Source organism: Scyliorhinus torazame, chromosome 17 (genome assembly GCF_047496885.1).
Source record: "Scyliorhinus torazame isolate Kashiwa2021f chromosome 17, sScyTor2.1, whole genome shotgun sequence".
NCBI lineage: Eukaryota > Metazoa > Chordata > Chondrichthyes > Carcharhiniformes > Scyliorhinidae > Scyliorhinus > Scyliorhinus torazame.
Window position 1 is genome coordinate 108,409,784 of NC_092723.1, and position 19,261 is coordinate 108,429,044.

General features: G+C 50.6%; 1 protein-coding gene across 1 annotated transcript in view; it reads left to right on the top strand.

The window, feature by feature from the left end:
- The window catches only part of syngr3a (synaptogyrin 3a), a 137,584-nt gene that overhangs the window by 64,852 nt on the left and 53,471 nt on the right, over positions 1–19,261 (top strand). The window contains exon 2 of the mRNA XM_072480851.1: positions 8,972–9,206. Coding sequence (XP_072336952.1) covers positions 8,972–9,206 — 235 coding nt within the window. The remainder of the gene's footprint in view (positions 1–8,971; positions 9,207–19,261) is intronic.

Genomic DNA, 19,261 nt, shown 5'->3' on the forward strand with positions numbered 1-19,261 from the left:
CCGCAGATGGTGACATTGTCTAGGTATGGGAACGTGGCCCGCCAACCGAACTGGTCGACTATTCGGTCCATCTCCCTTTGGAAGACCGAGACCCCGTTGGTGACGCCGAAGGGAACCCTGAGAAAATGGTAGAGGCGGCCATCTGCCTCGAGGGCAGTGTATGGGAGGTCCGCTTATGGATGGGGAGTTGGTGGTAGGCGGATTTGGGGTCTACAGTTGAGAAGACCCGGTACTGTGTAATCTTATTGCCCATATCAGATATGCATGGGAGGGGGTACGTGTCGAGCTGTGTGTACCTATTGCTGGTCTGTCTGTAGTCCACGACCATTCTGTATTTCTCCCCAGTTTTCACCACTACCACTTGGGCTCTCCAGGGGCTGTTGCTGGCCTCGATGATGCCTTCCCAAAGCAGCCGCTGGACCTCGGACCTGATGAAGGTCCTGTCCTGGGCGCTGTACCGTCTGCTCCTGGTGGCGACGGGTTTGCAATTCGAGGTTAGATTTGCGAAGAGGGAAGGCGGATCGACCTTTAGGGTCACGAGGTCGCCCACAGTGAGGGGTGGTAGGGGCCTGACAAATTTCAGGGTTAGGCTCTGGAGGTTACACTGGAAGTCCAGACCGAGTAGCAGGGCAGCGCAGAGTTGGGGAGGACGTAGAGGCGGAAGCCGGTGAATTCTACGCCCTGGACCGTGAGTGTGACTATACAGTAACCCCGGATCGCCACGGAATGGGATCCGGATCCCAGGGAGATTCTTTGATTGGCGGGGTGTACCGCAAGGGACCAGCGCATTACCTATTTGGATGGATGAAGCTTTCGGTGCTCCTGGAGTCCAGCAGGCAAGAGGTCTCGTGCCCATCGATCTTCATGCTTGTCGAGGCAGTGGCTAGGTTGTGCGGGCGAGACTGGTCGATCGTGACCAAGGCGAGTCGTGGCTGGTCGTTGCTGGTGTCGAACAATGGGGTGCCCGGGGGGCACGGGTCCTGGAACAATGGTGGTGCCCATGTGCCGTGGGGAAGACAAGATGGCGGCGCCTGATGATCTTGGGGTGGACAAGATGGCGGCGCCCACGGGCCGCACGTGGTGGGGCTTGAAAAAGATGGCGATGCCCATGGGCTGCACGTGGTCCGAGGTGGGGAAGATGGCGGCGCCCACTGGCCGCGCATGGTCTGAGGGGGAGAAGATGGCGGCGCCCACTGGCCGCACGTGGTCCGGGGAGGTGAAGATGGCGGCGCCCATTGTCCGTACGCGAGGGGAGTCAGGGCAATAGCGGCGACTGAGCGGGCCTGGCACACCGCAGCGAAGTGCCCCTTCTTGCCGCAGGCCTTGCAAAGGGCGGTGCGGGCCGGGCAGCGTTGGCGGGGGTCTTTCTGTTGCCTGCAGAAGTAACATCGGGGGCCCCCAGGGTTGGCTGGCTGGCGTGTGGCACGGGTGTATTGACTGGGTGAGGCCCCCAGTGGGGCGGCCGTCTGCGGGGTCCACGATATGTAGGAGGGGTGGGCCGCACGGCTGGGGGTGTAGGCCTGAATATTGCGCGAGGCGACCGTCATCGATAGCGCCAGTTTTTTTGTTGCTGCGAGGTTAGGCGTGGCCCCTTCTAAAAGTTGCTGGCGTATGAGGTCTGACCCTATCCCCGTAACGAAGGCATCCCGCATGAGGAGGTTTGAATGTTCCGTGGCCGTGACGGCCTGACAGTCATAGTCCCTGACCAGAGGAATTAAAGCACGCCAGAAATCTTCTACGGACTCACCTGGTAGTTGACTGCGAGTAGAGAGTATGTGTCTGGCGATAAGTGTGTTCGTCTGCTGGGCGTAATTCTCTTTCAGTAGCGCCATGGCTTCGGCGTAGTTCGGTGCATCCTGGATAAGAGGAAAGACGTTGGAGCTCAGCCGCGAGTAGTGTATCTGGATCTTCTGAGCTTCCGGGATTGGGTTTGGTGCAGACCTGATGTAAGCTTCGAAACAAGCTAGCCAGTGTTGAAAGTCCTTTTCGGCGTCGCTTGATTGCGGATCCAGCTGCAGGCGATCTGGCTCAAAGAATTAACTGATCTTTTAATATTTCCAGCATCAATGCATATAATGTTGATTAGGGGGAATTCTTTCTTAGTGGACAGATGACAGTAATATTAATAACCCCACTGATGTTAAATGCGAGTTTATCCTAATCCCAGAATTTGGAACGTGGAATGGCACAGTGGCTAGCACTGCTGCCTCACAGCACCAGGGACCCGGGTTGGATTACGGCCTAGGGTGACTGTCTGTTTGGAGTTTGCATGTTCTCCCCGTATCTGCATGGATTTCCTCCACATGCTTCAATTTCCTCCTGCAGTCCAAAACTATGCCGTTTAGGTGGATTGGCCATGATCAATGCGCAGGGGTGTGGCCCTAGGTAGAGTGCTCTTTCGGGGGGCAGGTGCAGACTTGATGGGCAGAATGGCCTCCGGCACTGTATTTGGTATAATATGACAAAAGATATGCAAACCATGGAGGAGCAGTACAGTCTTGTTATAATCCATTAGTAAAAAACATTTATTAACTTAAAAGAAAACACTAGACAAGAAATGCGATAATATACTACAACAGATCGCTTAACTACAATAATGGCTGGACACACACCGTGGGTGGAATTCTCCAATAATTCCCCACTCCAGCGTAAAAACGCTGGCGAATCACTCTGGACGAAAGTCATTTTCCTGACGAAAGTTCTGAGTGATTCTCCGACCTGCAAGGGGCTAGCAGGGCCCTGGAGTGCTTTTTGCAGCTCTGACTGCAGATACGGGGCACCGCACTTCCAGTCGAGAGACCGCGCATGCGCAAGGCAGCGGCCTGCAGCGGTCGCCCCGTGGGACATGGTGGACGTAGCCCCGCAGAGCGGTACCAGAATGTAGGCCCCCACGAGATTGCGTGCTCCCGCAGGTCCGTGACACCCGATTGCCCCCCCCCCCCCCCCCTGGCCGGTCATGAGGCCACCCTTGTGGTTGATTCCCCGCCCCCCACCAGGGCGGCCACGGACTGAGTTAGAACCACGCAGTCAGGACTCGGCCAGTTTTCCTCGGAGAATCCCGGGAGGGGGGCCTCGGTCAATGGCCCCCTACCCGTGCCGCGTAGTTCGTGCATGCGCGATTCGCAAGCGATTCTCTGGGGACTGGAGAACCGCGGGAGCGGCATCAGACTGGATTTCGGCGTAAACACCCATTATCCGCCCCTGGCCGATCGCGATTTCGACGTGGAGGCTTAGAGAATCCAGCCCCGTATCTCATGAAGTTAATCCTTGTTCCAACTATCTCCACTTCACAAACTCTAAGAAATACTCCTTTTCCTAAACAACATAAAATATTACATAACTCTATGAGCTAAATCCAGCATATAGTTAGATAAAAGCAAATTACTACAGATACTGGAATCTGAAACAGAAACAAAAAATGATAGACAATCTCAGCAGGTCTGACAGCATCTGTAGAGGGAGAACAGAGCTGATGTTTCAAGTCTGGATGACTCTTCATCAAAGCATGTAGTTACCATCCACAGGTTATTTCCCAAGTTTTGGAAGACATTCTTTGATTCAACGTAATGGTTCTTCCTTTTTAGAATTTGTTTTAAATAGCACCTTTAGAATCAACTTGTTTTCAGGAGAACCTGCTTTCTTCGGCAGGGTGTGGCTATGATGATAATTGTTTCTCTCCGGCTGTACTGAGTTATCCTCCTCTGATTATGCTGTCCTTTTCCTTTGATGTTATGCTATCTTAATAACACTCTGACTTTAAGCATGTAGGTGCAAATTATATTCTTCTCTCTGTTTTGAACTCGCCTCTTCCATAGTTCTGACATCTATTTCTACACACCATTGTTTTCCCCAGTCACTAGGTAAACACTTGTTTTCCGACTGCGATACTAATTTGCATAGAAAAACCATCCGTTTAGACAGCTGCACTCCTAAGTTCCTCTTTTATCCAATCTCTTTACTTTATTTTATCCCAATTTCAATTTTAACCTTGATTTTACTGAATTCTTAAATCTTCCTTTTACTCCAGTATTTTAACAGTAGAATTGATGGTTTAAACTGATGACTCTCAATTTGTTGCCTTTCTTGCTGCTTTTTCCATTGTACAACATTGGATGCAGTTGGTATCATGCCATTAGCCTACTAGTAGATTTCAATCCCAAGGGAATGCATCACAACCTAACAGTAGTGTGTCAATATGAGAAAGAATTGTGGCAGGTCGATCAGGTGGAAATTCTTGTCGAACACACCACACTACACAATAAATGACAGATGCGACCAGGACAGATTCCACAGATTTCTCAATAATCTACCCAGACATCAATGAACACTGTGAGTCAACCAATCTCATCTGCAACTCTGTCTTTCGCACAAGGGATTCCCATCTTCACCTTCAAAGATCTCACTTTGGGATTCTCCCTAAATGTCGCTCCAACTTAGATGGGATCAACGATGTCCCACCTCGCAGGGTTTGAATCTGGTCTCCTAAAATTCTGTTCCCCTAGATTTTGAAGTGTGCACTCAAACACCAACTCTTAAGTACAATTTCAGGTCTGCGACCATGCCGAGAAGGACACTGCTGCTAAAAAGGAGTTCCTTCACTCAACGGCCCACACAACAGGGTCACCAAACTTCGGCAACCTTCTTGGATCTTCAGTGCTTCTTCTGAGTTTTCTTTGACTACCAAGGCTTTGCTGGGGCCCTCTTTACTTAAAGTCTGCCTCCCACAGCCCTTTTCTTTCTTGGAGTCATTTTTCTATGCTCCTCTCTTTTTACCTTAGCTGGTACCCATTTCTATTCGTGTCCCTGTCCCTGTCTGAGACGCTCCCCTTTTTTTTTTTACCTTTCCCTGTCCTCTGTCAGGGACTCTATCTTTGGGACCTCTCCCTGTCCCCTCTCCCTTTGGGACCACCTCCGGTCCCCTCTTCACTGTGCCCTGCCTGGGTTACCTCTTTTCAATGATGTCCCACTCCCAGTTACCTGACCTGGGTTTTCAGGCCATTTTTCTTCCTGCACAGGCGGCTTGGTCCCACAGCATGTAAAAATTGCAGTGCCCTGCATTTGTAGCCCACTCTCGGTCTACAAGAGTGGACCCGAGCTGTGGTTCCTGACCTCCGCTCCACAATGAGACAAGTATTGTTTTCATGACAAACTGATCTGCATCCTATTTCCATCTAAGTGCAAAATATTGCCCCCAACATAAAGCAAGTGATGTTCAGCCCCTTGAAGGCCAGCAATCAAATATCATTGTTTTAAATGTGGTGGAAAAATATGTTTTTTTAAGCCCCTTGTTTAAAGTACAAAGCTAGAATACAAAGCATTGTACCCAATGAGCAAATGGTTTCACAATCATTATTGAGATTATAGGTTGCACAGAAATCTCAGTTCTTTTAGTGCTAATTAGACTGGACACAAGTGATACACAGGAGTGATTTATAATTACAAGCTAAAGAACAGTAACATGCCGAAAGTTAACTGTATTTTGAAAGCTGCAAACGGCAATTAATGTTCTGAGAATTGCAGTTTTCAAAGTATCACTATTTTCTGGGAAATTTGTTTAATTGCTTAATGTCTGTTTGTTTCTTTGTTGAAATCTGTGTTTTGAGAATCACATGGCTCACTGTATGCTGGAGCCATAACTTCTCCATTTCAATATGAATGTGAGTCATACAAGTTTCTGCGAGTGGGGACTTTTAACACAACCTTTTGATACTCACACGTGGGTGATTATTACCCCACTGGCGTGATCAGTCCTTTAAGCATTACGTGGGGGAGAATAACGTGGGCTGTTAATTTATTTCTTCAGAATGAGCAAGCTGGCACATCAAGCTACTTGAGAACAAACATCCCCACTAATTAACTGCACAGAAAGAGGCCACTTGCCCCATTGTGTCTGCCCGTCTGAGAAACGAGCCCCCCAGTCTAATGCCATTTCCAGCATTTGGTCATTGGCCTTGCAGGTAGCAGCACTTGAGGTGCACATCTAGGCACCTTTTAAATAGGTTGCCTCTACTACCCTTTTCAGGTAATGAGTTTCACACCCTCACAACCCTCTGAATGAAATATATTTTCCTCGTCTCCCCTCTAATTTTTCTGCGAATCACCTTAAATCTATTCCGCTAGTCACTGACCTCTGGTAAAGTAAATAGGCCCTTCTCACCCACCCGATCCAGGCCACTCACCAGTTTGTAGCACATCTCAATCAAATCGCCCCTCAGCCTCCTTTGTTCCAAGAAGAGCAACCCCAGCCTGTCCAATCTTTCCTCACAGCTGTAATTATCCAGGTCTGGCAACATTCTCATACTTTGTGTTAGAGTTGGAGAGCAAACCCCTAAAACTGTTGGCCATACGTTTCTCCATCTTGTCTTTGAATCAGCTGAGTGCAGTATTAGACATTCGTCAGTGCGTTTAGGACATTTGCGATTTTATTTTTGGCTAGGAAACGGGTCTGGACTATATTAATCGAACCAAAAAGAATGCCGGATATTAGAAGAGTCATCAGGACAGAAATCAACACCGCAAATATCCTCCCCCACTCATCAAACTCATGCATCAAGAGAGGGTGCTTTGAGTTTTGAAGTTAATGTATATCGGTGATTTATTTATTTTGAGTTGTTGTTCTATAGTTTTAATCTAACAGAACCTAAACCAGATGTCTTTGTTCACTATCGACCCAATCAGACATTCTGCAGACCATTTGATGTGATAAATAGTGAGTAAAGACATCTGCTTTCCTATGGGCAGCTCATGAAGTAGGTTATAGGCAAACAAGGCTGTGCAGTTATAGGGGACTCAGCCTGCCCTTATTTTAAATGTATTGTTTCATAAATTATTAGCACTGCAGGCTAATTTCCCTTGAGAAACTTTCTTATTGAACCACTGCATGTGGTCCAATAAGTGTCCATGGGGTGTTGGTACATCCACAAAGCTTTGATCTGCAACCCATCCACCACCTTTTAAAAATAATAAATTTGGAGTACCCAATTCATTTTTTCGAATTCAGGGGCAATTTAGCATGGCCAATCCACCTACCCTGCACATCTTTGGGTTGTGGGGGCGAAACCCACGCAAACACAGGGAGAATGTGCAAACTACACACGGACAGTGACCCAGAGCCGTGATCGAACCTGGGACCTTGGCGCTGTGAGGCAGCAATGCTAACCCTCCATCTTTAAATTCACTCCCTCCCCCACCGATGCACAGTGGCAGAAGTGTGTACAATTTACAAGATGGCCTGCAGCAACCTATCATGCCTCCTTCAACCATCCACAAGTGCTTTGTACACTTTTCCTGGAGTGATACCAATTTTAATGCTTCAAACTTTGTGAGAGGGGATGGGGGATGGTTGGGGGTGGAGGTGGGTGGGGGGTAGATGGTGGGGGGAGTTCAGGGTGGTAGGAATTGTTTAAACTGCAGGGGCTTTTTAAAAATGAATACCTCCTACCTCTTCACGTTTTTTTTTCAGCAGCAATCAGGCATCAAAGATCTGTTTGTTAGACCACCCTCGCCAATAGAGCTTTGTAGCTGTTGGAATTCAGTCTAAACTCCAAGGTGTCCATGACCCACAGTTTGGGAAGTACTGACCTACAAGGGCAGGCGTGGCAGATGCTGGGGAACACCACCACCTGCAGGTTTCCCTGCAAGCCACTCGCCATCCTGACCTGGAACTATGGGCGAGATTCTCCGACCCCCCGCCAGGTCGGAGAATCGCCGGGGGCTGGCGTGAATCCCGCCCCCGCCGGTTGCCGAATTCTCCACCACCGGATATTCGGCGGGGGTGGGAATCGCACCGCGCCGGTTGGCGGGCCCCCCCCGCGATTCTCCGGTCCGGATGGGCCGAAGTCCCGCCGCTAAAATGCCTGTCCCGCCGGCGTAGATTAAACCACCTACCTTACTGGTGGGACAAGGCGGCGCGGGCGGGCTCCAGGGTCCTGGGGGGGGCGCGGGGCGATCTGGCCCCGGGAGGTGCCCCCACGGTGGCCTGGCCCGTGATCAGGGCCCACCGATCCGATGGCAGGCCTGTGCCGTGGGGGCACTCTTTCCCTTCTGCCTTCGCCACGGTCTCCACCATGGCGGAGGTGGAAGAGACTCCCTCCACTGCGCATGCGTGGGAATGCCGTCAGCGGCCGCTGACGCTCCCGCGCATGCGCCGCCCGGAGATGTCATTTCCGCACCAGCTGGCGGGGCACCAAAGGCCTTTTCCGCCAGCTGGCGTGGCGCAAATTCGTCCGGCGCGGGCCTAACCCCTTAAGGTTGGGGCTCGGCCCCAAAGATGCGGAGCATTCCGCACCTTTGGGGCGGTGCGATGCCCGACTGATTTGCGCCGTTTTGGGTGCCAGTCGGCGGACATCGCGCCGTTTCAGGAGAATTTCGCCCTATATCGTCGTTCCTTCACTGTCGCTGTGTCAAAATCCTGGGACTCCTTTCCTAACAGCACCATGGGTGCACCTGCACCAAATGGACTGCAGCGGTTCAAGAATGCAGCTCACCATCACCTTCTGAAAGATAATTAGGGATGGGCGATAAATACATGACTCTCACATCCCACAGATGAATTTCAAAAAAACATGGCTGGTGTATCAGTGTGTGGCTGCTTGACCTTTGTTCCTGATATCGCCCGTGTCCGACTGGATAGACCCATGGAATGGAAAGGAAGGGCAGTTGTGACCCTGTTAGACATTGACGGAGCATTTCCTGTGGTACAAATGGATTGCAGATCTGTTTATGGTGAATGAAATAACTAACCGACAGCTTCCTTTTTAAAGCAAAGATCACATGCTGCTACAGGTGTTTATTGATCTTTATTATTATCACTTTATCTCTGTGGAATAATTGGTTCTGTTCAGAAGACCTGCTTGCCTGAATTCCTGTTATGGCTAAATTTTTGATTGGAAACCGAAACCGGTTTCGTTGTTACTGATGTTGGTTCCCTATAATTCTTGGCACTCACACATGTCCATTCCTTCTTCCACAGGTGTTCTCCATCGTTGTATTTGCTTCCATAGTGAATGAAGGCTACGTCAATAAAAGCAGCGACTACCTTTACTGCGTTTTCAACAAAAACAACAATGCCTGCAACTATGGCATTGCCATTGGCATCATTGCGTTCTTTGGGTGCATCCTATTTCTCACCCTGGATATTTACTTCCCACAGATCAGCAGTGTAAAGGACAGGAAACACGTTGTACTCGGAGATCTGGGATTTTCAGGTAGACCTGCTTGGGAAAGATTTCTGTTCTTTTCTATTTTTAATGAAATCATAAACAGTTCCATGCCTTATACAAGCAAATTGTCTTTAATTGTATACTTATACATCTCCTGTAGATAGTGCACAACAGAAATCTTCCCCCCAAAATGATTTAAATTTCAAATGTTTATGGCGGGCAGTCAAACAGTTAAGAATATTGGACTTGTTTATAAAAAATCCTGCATGGGAAAAGAGCACTGGACTCAGATTTGCAAGATTGCGGGTTCAAATCTCACCATGCCAAGTTGTGAAACTGAACTGAATAAGTCTGGTTCTTTGTGTATAACTGCCAGATTCTCATTAAAATCCTACTGGTTCTCAAATGTCCTTCAGAAAAGGAAATGTGTCACCCCCTTCCTGGTTTGGGCTCGAGGGGACTCCAAACCCACTCTGGATTAGTAACCCATTCTGCTGTGGCACACTTTCTCAAACAGGCCCACCACTTAAGCACTCCTGACAGCCAGGGGGATAGGTAGTGTTTAGTCTTACTAACATCAGCCAGTCGGTCAAACTGGTTCCGTACAGAGTTCATGATTGTTCTATTAAGATATTTGGAAAACAGTCAGGGGAAGAATTATAAAACTTCTCAAGTGACCCATTCAACCATCTTGAGAGTCAAGTGTTTAATAAGAAAAAATAAATTATGTTGCTTGTCATCTTCCTAAATGGAAAGCAACATAGGTATTATAATTGCCACCTGTTGTTTCCTGTACCACAAGAACTATGTCCTGTTGGACCGTCATTTTCTTCCTCCTAAAAGGTGAAGAACATTCCTTTCTTCTTCAAGGTACATTTCATGATCAAGCTGGGCGATGCATAAAATGCAAACTGGTGAATGGAAATAAATCTCAATAAATTTCATGGGCTCCTCATTAGGATTGGTGCTCAACCGCTTTTGGCTACTTGCTAATTAACAGTTTTATTCAGCTCAAATTATTCAAGTGGAATACTCATGATTGCTATATGTTTTTGAAAAAGCAATTGATTTTAATATCAGAATAGAAGAAGGTTTTGTGTCATTTGATCTGTAAAAGACATTGGCCAGAAGTATCTGCAGACATTGCGGAAGGGCTGAATACATGGAGTTCCTTCAATGGGAATTATGTCAACATAATGCCTCTGCTCAAGGGCCATAAGGGAGAGGATCTTTGAACCAAAATTCATTGGTGGGATTCTTCACTGGCCTATGCTGAAATCGCGAAACGCGATTGGGCGGAGAATAGGTTCTGACGCGGGTACCGATTTAACAACCACAATTCTCCGTCACCTCAACAGCGACGTCAATGCGTACCGGAACACATGTACAGGAAAAACCGTTTGCGTATCATTAGTGGGGCTAACCCAGAATTCTCTAGGGCCTCATGATTCTCCTCCTCTGATGGGCCGAGTTTCAGATGGTGTGGTTCACTTTTCCTTTTAAAAATTGTGAAACCGGCGTCATGGCTGATGCGGGAGAGCGAGAGGAGTTAGGAATCAGAGAGGAGTGCCTGCGGGCTGCTAGGCTAGACACTGGCCAGGTTGGCTGAAGTGGGGGGGAGCCCTGCCAGGGCCGGGAGAGGGGGGAGGTGACGGGGGAATTGGATGCATGGCTGGGTGACCCCCCACGGGACTGGGGCTGTGCCCAGGCATGGTCCGCCATTGCCACGGCCTGCAAGGCATCTTGCTGCGCACCCACTGACCACTCACCTTGGCCGCTGGCTCTGCAGAGTGACACCGGCTGTATGGGTGCCCCTACTCCCGCACCCCACCCTCCACCAGCCCCGCACCCTCCTACCTGGCTGCCACCTGCTGGCGGCAAACCCAGAGCAACGCCCACTGTAGCCCCTATGGCGACCATGGTGCATACCCTTGGCGAGGGCAGTGCCGGCCGACGGTCCCTTTGGCATCAGGGAAGGGCAGCAGGGCCAGGGGTCCCCACGGTGCCGGCCACCGACGGGGCCAAGGGTGCGGAGATGGGGGCGGGGGGGATATGCGGGGGCAGAGTCGGGAGTGCTAACCTTGGCCACCATGTAGCCTGATGGACCTGTTTGGGCATGGGGGTACGCACCATGCTAACATGTCAGCCTTTTAATCCCCTGCAGACAATTGATATTGGAATTCAACCAGCAATGATGGCCTTCCTGCTAGTGCCTGCAGCCCTGGGGGATGCCCTGTGGCTGTTCGAGCTGGAGCTGCTCGAGGAGGAGGAAGTTGCAGCAGCGGAACGTGTCCCAGAGGAACAGGTGGCAGCCGCTCAGGATGGAGAGCGAGCCGCCCAACAGGCCGAGGAGGAGGAGGTGGCAAGAAGGCGCCCCATTAGGCCTCGTGTGTACCATCAGCGCCTGTTAAGACTCCGGCTGAACAGAGAGACAGTGCGACATATCTGCCAGGTGATGGCACACCTGGAACCACGGTGGTATGGGAGAGGACACTCGCTCCCGGTGGCTGTCCAGGTGACGGTTTCCCTGATGATGGTGCTGAGAGGGTCGACCCCATCGTGACGGGCTGCCCTGTCCTCCACAACACTACGCAGCAGAGAGGTGATGTGCTGGAGGAGGAGATGGAACACCAGTCTTCGTCCAATGAGGAATTTGCAGGGGGGGGGCAAGGATGGGCAGGGCATCGGTCTCAGGCAGGCATGGGAGGCCTCAGGAAGTGTGCCCCAGGGCCAATGCATACAGGGTGCTGTGATTGCCTTCGGGCTCACCAACTGGGGAGGAACTGGCCAGGGGGACAGACACAGCATCCCACCCCCACACCCCCTCACTCACCCCCCAGCAACCCCCACCTACAACCCCTCTGTGATACTTACCTGCCGCACTACGGGGTGTGGGCCCTGGGTTGGCAGTATCACCGGGTCTGGTCCATGGCATGGAGGATGATGAAAGCCCGCTCTGCGATGAGCTCTGGCGTCAGTATCGTCTGACTCCTGCCCACGGTAGCACATTCCACTGTCCACCTGGGTGAACCCTGCATGAGAGCTGGCTAGTCCATCACACGGTCCTATCAAATCCCTGGGTTGACGATGGTGGTGGAGGGGGAGGCGTGGGGGGAGGTTGGGTTGAGATCTGGGGACACCCACAACATCCGGGCCACCCACAACATCCGCCCCCCGCCCCATGGCCAGACGAGACGAGCCCAGCCCTCACACCTATCTGAGTGATCACCGAGACACGTTGTAACAGTGGTAACAGGTGTTTAATGTGGATGAATATTTACAGATTTGTGTCCTAGCCCCTATAACTAAACTGTGCCTTGCACCCGTGCCAACTTAACTGGTGTCTAACTTTCTGGTCTTACGGGCCCTATAGCTACATCGAGGTGGTTCGCCAGGCGGTACAGCAGGAGTGGAGGTGGCCTGTTGTGATTCCTGCCCTGTGACCTGGGTCCATATTGGCGGGTATCTTCTGGGGCGACTGTGCCTGGATGGGCCCAGCTGCTGCTCAGGTGTCCCAAGAGACATGGTGCTGTCCTGTTCCGCCCGTTGCCCCCCAGATGCATCAGGGACAGGAAGGGAGGAGTCCAAGATGCTGCACTGTTCTGACACCTCCCTTGTGGGAGTCACCGGCACGGGCCCCATCACCTCCTCCTCCCTCGAGGTGCCGATGGCCCGTGGGTACACCATGGAACGGGCGTGTGAGCAGAGGCTCTCCCACCACCTGGCGCTGCCAGTCCTGGAGGCCCACTCTGGTCTCGGCCAGGGTCCGCATGCTCGCGGCCATGGAGCACAGGGAGTGGACCATCTCTGGCTGGGACTGTGCCACAATACTCCTTGACTTGCGCCATCTCCCTCTGGGACTGGGCCACCTCCCTCTCTGACTACGCCACATCGGCCAGCGCCTGGGAACGACTAGCGACGTTCCCAGCCATGGCCCGCTGTGACTGGGCCACGTTCAGGAGTGACACTGTGATTTCCAGGTGGCGCTGGCACATGGTTGCCAGTGAGACGGCAACCCTGTCTTGGGCCTCAGCCAGCACCTACACAGAATGCCTGAGGATTTGGACACGCTGATCCATAGCCGAAACTGTCACCCAATGCCTGCACCACAGACACCATCCGTGCAGTGTTGGCCTGGGGTGGCTCGCATGGCCGGCACCATCTCCTGCTCCTGCATGCGGTTGGACTCCTCCAACTGCACCTGCAGATGCTGGGTGCTCGCCGACAACTCCTCACATAGTCCCTGGCTCTGTGACTGCATCTCCATGATGGGACTGTCCGTTCCAGAAGCCCGAAACCCATCTGGACGGCAGCTGGTTCCTGGGGTCGGCCTGTCCTCCGACCGTCCGCCCCCACTTGGGTGCTTCTACCTCCACCTGCTGTACCAAAGCAGCTGTGTGGTGAGCACCAGATAGTGTCCCAGGAGCCTCTTCACTAAAGTGCCTAACCGAGGTGAGTGTCTCTGGGACGGTGGAGGGTGTTGGAGACAGCTGTGACGGGAAATCACTGTCATCCTCCGACCTGAGATCCGGGGTGTCCTGAGTCTTGGGCGGAGAGCTGGTGTCCGAGCTGCTCTCCTCGTCACTACTCGGCTCACGGAGGGCTCCGGCTGTGGTACTGGCTGGGGGCGGGGTAAGCCAGATGGACCCACCCCATCCGCAGCAGGTCACGCAAGACACAAGACAAGACGCATGGTTAGACCCCAAGCTGGTAGGGGCGTGGGGGTGAGTGTGTGGATGGGGGCTGGTGGGGTGTGGGTGGTGTAGGGTGAGAGTGGTGCAGTGCTGAAGGTGAGGGTGGTGTTGGGGGGGGGAGTTGACACATGTGGCATGGGGAACTGGCAACTAAGCAGGCTCTCACTTCCTCGCCCGCGACTAAACGCCATCTCGGCGACCTCCCTTTCCTCCGAGCCGTCGACCACACCCAGGGCCCTCTGCTCTGCCTCAGTGTGGGGCCACAGGTGCAGTGGTCCCCTTCCTGTCTTCTTCCACTCCTGGCGGTTGTGCACGGCCTTCTCCTCGGAACAGACAACGACAGTCTTAGACGGTCCAACGCAGGCTGCCCAGGGTGTGGGTGGCTGGTGGCCTCAATAGCCAGGGTACTGGCCATGGTGGCCGGTATAGGTGCGGGCATGTAGTGCTGGGTGGGCGTTCACCTGCCCTCCAGTTGGTGGGGGGAGGTGGATAGGGTGGTGGGTGTGTGGGACAGGGGTTGGTACCAGGGGCACAGTGCTGCCTACTCACCCTGGCCGCCCTGAGTAGGTTGTGCAGTTTTTTATGGCACTGCTGGCCGATCCAGATGAGATTGCCCACAGCGCTGACTGTTTCTGCCACCTGCACCAGGCACGATGAACGGCGGCGGCTGGTAGCCTCCTTCCGGGGCCAGGCCGCAGGGTCATCCTCCTCTCCTTCACGGCGTCCAAGAGTGTGTCAAGCTCTGCATCCGCAAACCTTGTTGCCACTCTCCTTACTGCCATCTTATTGGCTGGGTTGGGTGTGTGTGAGGAGTGAAGTGTGTATATGCAGCTGCAGCTTGTCAACCTCCTGAGTGTCAATTGCAGAACCGGCAAATCCGGCACCGTTTCTCATTAGAATCGATTGCGTTCCACGTGGCACCGGTGCTAGCCCCTTAACAGTAGCAGAATCGGTCCAGGTACAGCGCCGGTTTTGCTGTCGTGTACGTCCACAAATTCTGCGTCAACACTTAGGGCGGGATTCACCGTAATTGCCGTAAATGCTGAAATCTGGGGCGGCGCCTGTTTGACGCTGGTTTGATATCCTCCGGCCCTCCAAAATGGTGTCAACGCATCGTGCGCCGCACGCAGTTGGAATGGCATTAGAGCGTCACCTGAAGGCACTCCCCCGATGCTCTGCCCCCAATGGGCTGAGTTCCTGACCGCGCGGTTGACGTGATGTCTCAGCAGTCGGAAACCCGGTGTGGCAGCTGCAACTGTGTCCAGCGCTGCCACAGTCAGGTGGGAGCCATGCTGGCTGGGGGTGGGGGGGCTTCTGCGAGGCCTCGGGGGAATGGTGGAGGGTGGCCAGGAGGGCACTATCTGGCAGGTCAGGTCCGCGCACGGCCGGCGACATGTTTTACGGTGCGACCGCTGCAGGTCGTCACTGTGTGCATGCGTGGCCACGGACCAGGCCATTCTCTAGCCATTTTTATCGTGGGAGCTGGGAGTTTTACCCGGCACGGCTGCTAGCCCCTCACCGATCGCAGGATCGGTGAAGGGTCGGCACCGATTTATTTTTGTCGGAAAACGCCACAGTTCCTTCGCACTTAGTCTCAAAAACGGTGAATCCAGCCCCTCGTCTCAGAATTGGAGAATTCCACCTCATATGTCTCCAAGCTCACACCTAGCACTGCTACGATTTCTGATCAGTATACCTGGTGAGGTCAGGTCACTAAATGCTGAAAGTCAGACAATATCTCAACATTCATGGCCTAAATCCCAAAGATGGACTACAAAATATAACCTTTTTTGGGGGGCAGGGGGTGGGTGCGTTGGGTTGGTGGAGGAACACGCCACAAAGAGCTAATGTAATCACCAGAACCTAATGATTTTGATTCAGTCAGTCTATACTTATAGCCAAGGGCACAATGCATGAGACAATTTGTAAAATTTCAGCTGAATAAATTGTTCCTCTGTTTATTCTGGCATCAACTATTGCCATCTGGGTTTCATTATACTATTCGTGTTACTATATCTTGCCATTCAGTTGATGCCTTTGAATCAGTTTTACCACTCAGTATGTGGGCCTACTCGTGCCACAGTGGATTGTTTGATTCGTATCACCAGAAGCTCCAATTTGTTGTCACCATGTCTTATTATTTGTGTCAAGTTATGTAAGATGCAGACAGTTTGATATGAACGGAAGTCCTCCAGTAGTAAGAGCTTATGACAGAAAGGATGCTGATAGAGAGAGATTTTTGCAGAATGTTGAGAATGCAGTTCTTTGTACATTAGCATACATTTCAAAAGCAAAGAATACACTTTCATGATAACTATGGGACTGAAAAGATGCCAGGGACAGAACACACAGTACTTTTTTTTAAGTCGACTGACACATCATCCTATCCTTCTCTTTTCAAAATAAACTTCCAACCGTCAAGTAATGAATATTAGTTTTCAAAGTAAGGTTTTTATGACTTTTGCTCTGATAGTGCAACCAAGGAAAGTAATAGATTACTCTAAATTGTACTTCAATTAAACTAAAGAAAAATGAAATTATGCTTCTTAATTGTGTTACTGAAATACTGCTGTGGATCTCAGTGAGTTAGAACAGCCTAACAGTTTGTGGTCATATACTGGCTATGTGCCACAGTGAGTCAGTGGGTCGCACAGGAGTAAAATACTTTGACGTCAAGCAGAATAATGGTTAAATACCAAAGCCTACAGTCATTTTTTCCAATAAGGCATATCTATATTTACTGCAGAAAGGTTATTGGACACGTTCACAATCTCCAGATTTGAATACATGATTTGAGCTATGAAAGATATTTTTAATGTTTATTGGAGCGCTATTCCTTACATAGATTGGGCACACGGAAAATACAGACTCCCGCATATACCACATTCAAATATGCACAGATGAATATTCAAGTCTCAGGCAGTGGCACTGTGGTATTGTTACTGGACTAGCAATCCAGAGACCCAGGGTAATGCTCTGGGGACATGGGTTCGAATCCCACCAGGGCAGATGGTGGAATCTGAATTCAAGAAAAATCTGGAATTAAAAGTCTAATGATGACCATGAAACCATTGTTGATTGTCATAAAAACCCATCTGGTTCGCTAATGTCATTTAGCGAAGGAAATCTGTCATCCTTATCTGGTCTGGCTTACGTGTAACTCCAAGCCGATAGCAGTGTGGTTGACTCTTAAAATTCCTTAAAAGGGATGTGCAATGAATGCTGGCCCGGCCAGCGACACCTGCATCCCATGAATGAATAAAGAATCTCCCCCACCACCACCAATTTCCTGCTGTAAGGCTCCATTGCTGGGCTCCCCTGCTAACTGTTGTCCTCTCTTGTTTGTTCTGGCACGTCTCAGTGTTGTTCACTCAATCCTCGGCCACCATTTGGTGTGATCATTTCTGGTTTTCATGACCAGCTGTGGCTTCTATGGCCATTCACACAGTTTCCCAAGAGGTTCTGCCAGAGTTGCAGCAGAGGACTCCATAGGATTGCAGGGTCAATTGTTGTATTTCTGCACCTTATTGTAGCTGAGATTGCTGTTCCCAGCAGCAATATTGTAATTTTCCACCTGGTTGGATTGATAAATCAGCAGTGTAATATTACAACATTTTCAGTGAAAAGTGCTGCCTGTGGTGGTGAATGACTTGGAGGGAACCCCCCAGGTGGCGGGGTTCCCAGGTATCTGCTGCTCTTGGTTTTCTAGATGGTAGTAGACGTGGATTTGGAAGGTGCTGTCTAAGGAACCTTGGTGAGTTACTGCAGTGCATCTTGTAGATGGTACACACGGCTGCCACTGTTCTTCGGTGGTGGAGGGGTTGAATGTCTTTTGTGAAAGGGGGAGCAATCAAGCGGGCTGCTTTGTCCCTGGATGGTGTCGAGCATCTTGAGTGTTGTTGGAGATGCACTCATCCAGGCAAATGGAGAGTATTCCATCACACTCCTGATTTGTGCCTTGTAGATGGTGGACAGGCTTTGGGGGGTCAGGAGGTGAGTTACTCATCATAGGATTCCTAGCCTTTGACTTGCCCTGGTAGCCACAGTATTAATATGGCTAGTCCAGTTCAGTTTCTTATCAATGGTAACCCCCAGGATGTTGATTGTGAGGGATTCAGCGATGGTAATGCCATTGAATGTCAAGAGGCGATGGTTAGATCCTTTCTTGTAGGAGATGGTCATTGCCTAGCACTTGTGTGGCGCAAATGTAACTTCCCACTTCTCAGCCCAAACCTGGTTATTGTCCAGATCTTGCTGCATTTGGACATGGATTGCTTCAATATCTGAGGAGTTGCGAATGGTGCTGAATATTGTGCAGTCATCCGCAAACATCCCCACTTCTGACCTTATGATGGAGGGACGGTCATTAATGAAGCAGCTGAAGATGGTTGGGCCTAGGACACTACCCTGAGGAACTCCTACAGTGATGTCTTAGAACTAAGATGATTGTCCTCCAACCACCACAACCATCTTCCTTTGTGACAGATATGTCTCCGGCCAGCGGGGAGTTTTCCCCCTGATTCCCATTGACTCCAGTTTAGCTGGGGCTACTTATTGCCATACTTGGTCAAATGTTGCCTTGGTGTCAAGGGCAGTCACTCTCACCTCACCTCAGGCATTCAGCTCTTTTGTCCATGTTTGAACCAAGGCTGCAATGAGGTCAAGAGCTGATCTCATTAATAGCACTGACTTCTCCCATCACTTTGCTGATGATGGAGAGTAGGCTGATTGGGCGGTAATTGGCTGGATTGGAATTGTCCTGTTTCTTGTGTACAGGACATACCTGGGCAATTTTCCATATTGCCAGGTAGATGCCAGTGTTGTAGCTGTACTGGAACAGCTTGGCTAGGGGTGCAGCCAGTCCTGGAGCACAAGTCTTCAGTACTATTGCCGGGATATTGTCAGCTCCCATAGCCTTTGCAGTATTTTCAGCCGTTTCTTGATATCACGTAGAGTGAATCGTATTGGCTGAAGACTGACATCAGTGATGCTGGGGACCTCCAGAGGAGACCAAGATGGATCATTTGTGGCGTAAAGCCTGTGGGGCATCATTAAATGCCCTCATTAATGTTAGATACCAGAAACACCTGTCATTTCCTGCTCGCTACCACACTGAGAAACTTTTCTAGTAGATCATGCCTGCAAAGTGGATAATACGTGAACATAAACCTTAGTTAACAGATTATCCAAGGCAAATTAACTGTTTTAATCCCTTTGTAGATTTATTAAAAATAAGTAAAGTAAATTGACATTTGATTGTCTTTTGACATTCGCTCCAACCCTACGGTTACGGAATCTAATTAAGTTTGGAAAATGATTAATCTTTTATTCATACAAGATCTACAGAACTGACAACGTAACTTTCTAAAGATAGAGCTGCGAAGTTGAATAGTCTGAGACTTGCCA